This window comes from Passer montanus, unplaced genomic scaffold (genome assembly GCF_014805655.1).
Source record: "Passer montanus isolate IOZ18808 unplaced genomic scaffold, ASM1480565v1 scaffold32, whole genome shotgun sequence".
Lineage (NCBI taxonomy): Eukaryota > Metazoa > Chordata > Aves > Passeriformes > Passeridae > Passer > Passer montanus.
Genome location: NW_024367930.1, coordinates 8947508 through 8956390, shown reverse-complemented (window position 1 = coordinate 8956390; position 8883 = coordinate 8947508). Strand labels below are relative to the sequence as shown.

The window sequence follows — 8883 nt, the reverse complement described above, 5'->3', positions numbered from 1 at the left end:
TACCACGCCACAGGGAAAAGGGGGAGGGAAAGGGTGGCCGCGCGGGTGGAGCTGGGCGCCTCGAGAGCAAGAGGTTCCCGTGAGGGGTTTGAAGAAGAAAAAAAGCAAGCCGTCGAACGCTTAGGGTAGTTTGTTTTTTATTTTCCTCCTCTAAGAAAAAGCTAAAGAAGTGTTTCTCTTTGCTCTTCTCCCCCAAGTAGAGGAGGAATGCGAGAGCCCAACGGCCCATGGCGCCGCTTCCCAAACTACATTTCCCAAGCTCTCCCCTGGGCGGGGCGTGGGGCGGTGAGCGGTTGGTGCCGGCGGTGGGGAGAGGAGGATGCTGGAGATGGCGGCGGTGGTGGGAATGCGCCTGTAGCCCTGCTGCTCTGTGCCTCGCCTCGGGCCGCGACTGAGCGAGGAGCTCCTGTGAGGAAGCAGGGCTGCCGCCCCGGGGCGGTTCGGACTGCGCCGTGCCAGGGAGCTGTCGCCTCCCGCCCAAGTAAGCCCCCGCCGGGCTCAGTCTCCCTTCTCCGGCTCCACGGGGATGTATGTCCGTATGTGTCCGTGTGCCAGGCTCGGTGTAGGTGCTGTGTGTGCTGCTCAGGGACTCTGAGGGAGGGCAGGAGGGAGTGAGAGGGCGCGTGTGAGGGCTGGGCTGTGCCGTGCCAGCCCGCACTCGGCGGCAGCAGGTTGCCTAGCGGGCATAGCGACGGGAAAAAGCTGGAAAAGACGTGGTTTTGTTTGTCGGACTTGGTTTCCTTCAGAGAGGAGAGGCGCGGGTTTGCAGGGATTTGTTCCGAATCCCGGGTTTTGCCCTTGCTCCCGCTGGAGCTGCGGGTGCACGGCAGCCCTCGCCGCCTGTGTGGGATCGGCTGTGTCCCGGTGCACAGGCACGGAGCTGTGAGTTTTGAGCTAGGATAATGTTATTGTCGAGCTGCCCGCAAAGGGATTAGTCTCCTCGCTCCTTCCCTCCCCCCTTCTTAAAATAACATCAGGTAGGGAGCAGAAAAGCTGATTTGTGCCCTGTATGACCGAGTTCTTTAGTCGTGTCACTGGAGCATCTTCAAGGCGATTATGCGGTGGAAGTTTTGATATCGTCTGTTTATGTCTCCGTTTACTTGTCTAAAAATAATGTCTCTTGCAGAAGACTTGCATCAGAATGTTTTTATTTCTTTTTGTTGGTACTCCTTGGTGAGAGAAGAGAACTCAGTTCTGTGACTTTAAAACTTTTTATTACTTAGTGCTTGTAACAAAAGGCATTTAACATTTAACCCGTTTACTTGTCTAAAAATAATGTCTCTTGCAGAAGACTTGCATCAGAATGTTTTTATTTCTTTTTGTTGGTACTCCTTGGTGAGAGAAGAGAACTCAGTTCTGTGACTTTAAAAACTTTTCATTACTTAGTGCTGGTAACAGAAGGCATTTAACATTTAAGTTTTTAAAAGTCTGTTATTTTGTTGCATTTTCTTTATATGTCTAGCAGCATCTGTCACATCTAATTCAACTAATGACTGTAAAATTCCTGAGGTTGTTTTCTGAACTGTATAACCAGAAACTCCAGACACCTGGAATTAACATTTATTTAGCTCACACTAGGGCAATGTGAATTGGAGAGGTGTAATATACTTAAGGAAACCTGTTGCTAACAAAGAAAAAGTTTTTTGTATAAACAATTGCATTTATTAGTATAAACTTTAACAATTGTTTGTTTCCTTTTCAGTAAAGAAGAATGTCCTTGTTTAAAGCTAGAGACTGGTGGTCCACCATACTTGGAGAAAAGGAAGAATTTGACCAAGGCTGTCTGTGTGTTGCTGATGTTGATAATAGTGGCAGTGGACAAGGTAAATTCAGACTTAAAATTGCTGGCTTTTAAGCCACCCAGCTGTAGGCTTGCTTTGACCAATGCATGCTGAAAGCTTGTTAGCCAGGCTAGTTGGCTAGTTAGTTTTAGGTCTGCTATCTTTAATGTGTCCTTGTAGGCTCAAGAAGATAAATTGAGTGCTCTCTATCTTTTTATATTTGTATGCTGCTAAATATGTTAATTCTTGCTTGTGTTCACTAGTAACTTCTCTCATGTCTTATTCCTTCAATGGTAGATATCATTAAAATAAAGAATTTTCGGTTAGTCATGGGAGGAAACACATTGTGACTTCTAAAAACCTAAGAGGAGAAAAAAGGATGGTGAAAGTGAAAAAGTTAATAATTTAGAAAAACAAATAAACAACCCTTTTGATCTGGGATGTAAGTGACTCTGTTTCAGGAAACCCTGCGTTTTTGTGTAGTCATTAATAATGTGAAATGGTCTTTGCTGTCAGGGAGGGATTTTATGTATTTAAAAAAATTAATAAATTCTTGGTGTCTTTATGATATCATGCTCACCTTGGAACTTTGTTTTTGCCTGTCTTTTAAATACCACCAGGGGTGGTGATTCAGCCACTTCCCTTGGAAGTCTCTTCTAATGCTTCACAACCCTTTTGGTGAAATATTTCCTGATATCCCATCTAGGTTTCACAGCCCCTGCTGCATCTCTAAGCCCTTCACTGGCTTTGTTGGCCTTTTCTGGCTGTGCTCCACCACTTCCATGACTTCCTTGTAGTGAGGGGCCCAAAACTGAATACAGTTGCCATATAGGATGCAGTACAGGATGCCATTAGCCTTCTTGGCCTCCTGGGCACATGCTGGCTCATGCTCCAGCTCCTGTCAACCATCACCCTAGGTACTTTTCTGTTGGGTAGCTTTCCAGCCACCTTTCCCCACTCCTGTTGTGTTGCATGGGGTTGTTGTGACTGAAGTGAATGACCCGGCAATTGGCCTTGTTGTACCTCATACGATTGGCCTCACCCCATTGTTCCATCCTGTCCAGATTATGCCACAGAGCCATCCTACCTTCCAGCAGATAACCCTCCCACCCAACGTGGTGTCATCAGCAAACTTACTGAGGGGGCACTTCATCCCCTCATCCAGGCTGTTGATAAAGATAATAAACAGGACTAGCCCCAGTACTGAGCCTTGGGGAATGTTACTTGTGACCAGTCACCAGCTGGATGTAACTCAATTCACCACCACTCTCTGGGCTCAGCCACCCAGCCACTTTTCTACCCAGTAAGCAATATACCTGTCTAAGCTGTGACTGTCCAGTTTGTCCAGGAGAATGCTGTGGGAAATGCTGTCAAAGGTTTACTAAAGTTGAGGTAAACAACATACACAATCTGTCCCTTTTCCATTAAGATGGTCACCTTGTCACAGAAGGAGATCAAGTTGGTCAAACAGAACCTGCACTTTGTAAATCCTTGCTGGCTGTGTTTAATCCCGTGGTTGTCCCATACAAGCTGCATGATGGCCCTCAAGATGATATGCTCCATGACTGTCCTGGGTACTGAGATCAGGCTGACTGGCTTGTAGTTCCCTGGATCCTCCTTCTAACCTTTTGTGTGTATGTAGCAAATGTTTGCTAACTTCCAGTCAGCTGGGAGCTCCCTGGTAAGCAGGACTGATGATAAATGATGGAGAGTGGCTTGGTGGGCACTTCCACACTGTGTTCCTGGGTGGATCCCAGCTGGCCCCATAGACTTGTGTTTGTGTCTAATTAATGAAGCAGAATGCTGACCATATCCCCTGCTTTATGGGAGCCTCATTCTGCTCCCTGTTCCTGTCTTTCAGCTCAGGGGCTGTGTGTACCCTGCTTTATGGGAGCCTCATTCTGCTCCCTGTTCCTGTCTTCCAGCTCAGGGGCTGTGTATATCCAGAGAACAACTGTTGCTCTATTGAAGACTTAGCCAAAGGCAGTACTAAGTACCTCAGCCTTTTCCTCATCCTTTGTCACTATATTTCCCCCCATATCCAATAAAAAATAGAGATTCTCCTTGGCCATCCTTTTGTTGCTGATATATTGATAGAAACATATTTAGTGTTTTATGTCCTAGTTGGATTTTGGCCCTTGTAATTTTCTTCCTGCATAACCTTATGATTCAGCTGATTCAGCCCCCCTGATTCAGCTGCCCTTTCTTGCAAAGGTCATATCTCCTCTTTTTCCTGAGTTCCAGCCAAAGCTTGTGCAGCCAGGATGGTATTCTTCCCTGTGAACTTGTCTTTTGGCACAAGGGAATGGCCTGGTCCTGTACCCTTTTAGACTTCCTTTGTTACAAATGTTCAACCTTCCTGGGCCCCTTTGCCCTTCAGGACTGCCTTCCAAGGGACTCTGTCAACCGGTCTCCTAAATGGGTGAAAATCTGCCCTCAGGAAATCTATGACAGCAGATCTGCTGTTCTCCCTCCTTTCTTTAAGAATTGAGTATAACATTTCGTGATTGTTGTGCCCACTACAGTCTCCAACCATCATATCACCTACAAATCCTTCTCTGTTCACAAACAGCAAATCCAGTGGGGCACCTTTCCTAGTTGGCTCCTTCACCAGTTGTGTAAGGCAATTATCCTTTATACACTCCAAGAATCTCCTAGGCGGTTCCTCTCTGCTGTGTTATATTTTCAGCAGACTGGTAACTTGAAGTCCTCCACGAAGAGAGCAAGGGCTGGTGATTGTGAGACTTCTTCAAGCTGCTTATAGAATATTTTGTTGCCTCTTTGTCCTTGTTGGGTGGTCTGTAACAGACTCCAACCATGACATCTGCCTCATTGGCCTTTTCCCTGATTCTTACCCATAAACACTTAACTCCATTGCTGCCATCACTGGTGCTGACAGATATTCACATATCTGCAAAAAATGTAATTGCTAAAGTTAAACTAGAAGACAGAGCATAATGAACATTAATTGAATAATGTCAGCATTCTGTCTTTTTAGGGTATTATTTGAAGCACTCTGCAGCGCACTGAATTCCACGTGTGCATGCTATTGTATTGTGTAGTATCCTATGTGCTGTTTTTGTTTGTTTGTTTTTTAGATAAAATTATTGTGGGCAGTTATAATGGATATCTCCGAATCTTTAATCCACATCCTGTGAAACCTGGAGATGAAGTACAGCCTGAAGACTTGCTCTTGGAAGTGCAGTTGCGAGAACCAATATTGCAGGTGGAAGTGGGAAAGTTTGTTTCGTAAGTAAATGGCAGGCTACGGTGCTGTTTATTTAAATCTTAGATGTGATTTTCTGCCTTTGTTTTGGAGGATGAGTTTTCAGTTTCTAGATGGAAAACTATTAATCACAACTATGACTCCTATAATATGCATTTGATCTGCTTCTTGAAGCATCTTCATATTAGAGAATTTTTACTTAAGGTGTATATAGAGGATAATCTTCCAGATAGTTATACAATTTTTAGAAGTATGTAGAACAGGAAAAACTTAACATTTAAAGTTGTCTTTTAAGGTGTTAAGAATACTTGACTAACTTGTTATGGTCTAGGATGTAAACTGGTCAATTGTTTCCTGTTTGATAGATAGAAGATCCTTAATTCCAATTAATTCAGTGGAAACAAGTGGCCAGGTAGAGGAGAGATACTGTGTCTAAGGAAAACACCCTATAGTTAATTGGCTGTAAGAGAATCTACTTAAGAGAGCTTCATTTTAGAAATTGGTTCTTGAAAGATTCATTTTAATTTTGAAATGAACTTCTAATACTGCAGTATGAACTTTATTTAAAAATGAAAGTAAAACTTGTACTAACCATAGAGAAGATTTGTGCTCTGAGATCAAAGAGTCAAGTGCTCATGGAGTGACCCTTTGTAGGAAAGATAATGTCTTACTCTGTGAAATGAGCTAAAACATTTCAAGTACTTTGCTAGAAATACTATTTGTGTTTGGAGGAAGAGGAATGTGAAGGTTTGAAGTTTCCATGCGGCTAGTACAAAAGTGGATTTAAAAAATAGTAGTGTCTGATATTGCTGAATAATGCTTGTTTGGAGGGATGATCTGCATACTGTCCCTCCATGAAGGATTAACAGCACCTTCTTTCAAATGAGTTTCAAACTAAACTGGGAACATAGTTGGGTTGCTCTTCATATGTGAATCTCAAAATATGTTCTTAAAGGATTAATTTTGATTTTGAAATTAACTCCAAACACTTCAGCATGAATTTAGGAAGATCAGTACTTCTGAGTTTTTATGCTAGCATCTAACACCTAAACTTTTGCATTTGGCCTACACATGAGAGCAATTTCAACATGTTTATTAAATTTTATCCTGAATGAATTCTATTTCAATTTATCTGAAAATAGTGTTTTTTATACTCTTCTTTTACAGTGGTACTGAAGGACTTCATCTGGCTGTGTTGCATTGCCGAAAACTCTGTGTGTATGCTGTTTCAGGTTAGTTTACAGATCCAAGCTTTCCAGTGATTTTAAGTGTATTCTGAAGCTTGGATTAGGTTAATGTTAAACTTGGTATATGCAGTATTTGCTCATTATCACTGAAGATCTGCAGTCATGTTCTTTCACTGAAGCCCACGTATGAAGAGGAGATAATACTAATTAGGTTTAGCAGAGGTTTGCTGATGTGCTCCATGCCTGAGATGCTGTGATGTGTGTGATGGTCTGTGGTTAGCAGTGACTGTGAGCAACTAGTTCTCATTATGGTTTTATGAATTGGTGTTATGTTCAACATGCTCATGAACAAATGGTTTGATAATGCCAACCTACTTCGCTCTTTAAAAAGAAGCAATTATGATTCTTTCTGAACTTGGGAGTCCAGATAATTTTTTAGAAAGCCAGAGTATTGGTAAAATAACCCATGAGAAGACAGAAGGTTAATACTGGTAAGAAGGTGAAATCACTGTGTTTTGTCTTAAATCCTCTTTCTTCTACTGCCTTTGTCTGGAAATTCTATATGATATATTCTCTCTGTATGTGAAGAGCCTAGTAATGAAATACATATTCTGTGCTTTGATTTTTTTTCTTCTATATACTCTGAGGAAAGCATAGCTTTAAGAGCTCTATTAATGGTACACCCATCTTCAAAATTCAATAGACAGCGTGGTGGTGTTCATTTTCTCCACGCAGGGACACACTCCATGATTCCTTTCATTACAAGAACACAGCTTTCTTGTAGCAGCAGCTTGTTTCCTATTTACAGCCTTGTAGTCAGTTTACAAAAATGTGGTCTCTTTGCCTATCTGGTGACACCTGTGAAAGTGGTCTTTGCTGAGGAGGGATTCTTAGAGATGTGCTGCAGTTTTCGTGCTTTCTCTTTGCTGTAACAGTGTTTATGCCTCAGGATTGTAGCCTACCAGTACAATTTTTATTAAAACAATTTATTTTAAAATTTGCATTAAGAGCATACAACATTAAGTCTAGAAGTCTTTAGTAGTTATAATTTGCTGTTTGGTCTACGTGGCTTAAGCAGTTAAGTAATAATAAAGGTAAAATTTTGCTATCTTTTAACAGACCTTTCATACTAATCTGTAAGCATTCATGCTTTAATGGGAATTTCTGTAATCTGAATGGGTACTCTCAAACAAGCTCCTTTGAGAAATAACTATTACTACTTCTTTATGCTTTTGAGGCAAATGACACTTTCATAAAGTGGAATCTTTACTTGCTTTATACATGCTACCATATCTGTTATTCATACTAAAAATCACTATGCTGCTTCTTTTGACAAATGAAAGCATCCTTCAGGGCTGACTAAAGTATGGCCTTGATCTTGTATTGCAGTCAATATACACAGACTGACTACTTTCCAACTTGTTTATCCTGAAGTGTTGCTTATTATCTAGTTACTGCTCAGCAGGGCTTTTTCCCTCATGTCTATTCCAGTCCTTTCCCTAACGTGGGCCTGCTTTAGGGGTGATTGTTTAAAACTGTGTTTGATTTGTTTGGAGAAATTGTCTAAAAGGTTAGCATAGAATACAAATCTTTCATAGAATGTTGTTTAAGTTGTTGTTGGAATAATATTTGTATAATTAAAGGTGTGGTAGGATTTTGTGCAAAACACCTTTTTCCCAACTGATATGACTGTTCTCAAAGGATTTGGTTTACCTTTTTTTTTTTTTGCGAATATTAGTCCTTAAGTATTAGTTTATGTAATGAGATTTACTTTCTTCATGGCGTTCAGGAAAAACTTGATTCTTGAAAGAGGATCTTCAGTTTCTTTAGAAAGATTTTTATTTTCTGTTAGTTCCTTGAAGGAGTCAGGAAGTTAAAATTCATGCAGACCTTTTCAGAGAATGTGATGTATATCACAAAAATATTTTCATTACCATATGTTTGTCTTTTATCTTTGCATTGCTGATCATTCCATTCAATGTCAGGCAAAGTAAAGGCAAGTGATGAGTGTGCCCTAAACACTATTTAGTGTGTCAAAGTTTTGTCAAATTGTAGTTAATGACCATCTACAGCTTAATTCGAGACAAAGACTGTTGCAGCTGAAGCTGGTTGTTAGATATAGTATATTTACCAAATAGCTAGAGAATCATAAGAGCTCCCCTTTGAAGAGTGGGACTCAAAGCTTTTTTCTGATCTTAGAGGTGTGCCCAATATGAAAAATACATTTAAGTAATAAAATCTCAGCCTTTTGTGAGGTCGCTATACCATGCATAATTCTGGCTTTTAGGAATTTTGTAGCTTGGCGGGGTGTTTTTTTTTTTTTTTTTTGTTTTTTTTTTTTTTTTTTTTCATAAAGCAGCAGTGTGAGCCTATGTATCTCAAAAGTCACTAGAAATTAAGTTACATTTTCTTCAGATTGTTTGCACTGATACTCCTTTACTTCTTCCACAGTGTGTGTATCAAATTAATAAATATTTACCCTTTGGTTTTTTTTTTACAGGAACTCAGGGGAATGTGGAGCATGGGAACCAGTATCAGATTAAACTGATGTATGAGCACAACCTTCAGAGAACTGCTTGTAATATGACTTATGGCCCATTTGGTGGTGTAAAAGGTAAGCTCCTTGTATATTCTTTAGTTATTTAACTGAATTTTGAAATGCAGCATAATGCTGTTGTCGAGAGGAGAA

General features: G+C 40.9%; 1 protein-coding gene across 4 annotated transcripts in view; it reads left to right on the top strand.

The window, feature by feature from the left end:
• The first annotated feature begins 298 nt into the window (after nucleotides 1-298).
• Nucleotides 299-8883, top strand: part of BBS9 (Bardet-Biedl syndrome 9) — a 287548-nt gene continuing 278963 nt past the window's right edge. For 2 of the 4 annotated variants that reach the window (XM_039715217.1, XM_039715220.1), the window contains exons 1-5: nucleotides 299-481; nucleotides 1703-1823; nucleotides 4880-5030; nucleotides 6175-6239; nucleotides 8695-8808. In XM_039715217.1, the coding sequence (XP_039571151.1) occupies nucleotides 1712-1823; nucleotides 4880-5030; nucleotides 6175-6239; nucleotides 8695-8808 (442 nt within the window). In that variant the 5' untranslated portion in view covers nucleotides 299-481; nucleotides 1703-1711. Of the gene's footprint in view, nucleotides 537-1702; nucleotides 1824-4879; nucleotides 5031-6174; nucleotides 6240-8694; nucleotides 8809-8883 lie in introns of all 4 variants that reach the window. The other 2 variants (XM_039715218.1, XM_039715219.1) reach the window with 2 other exon arrangements.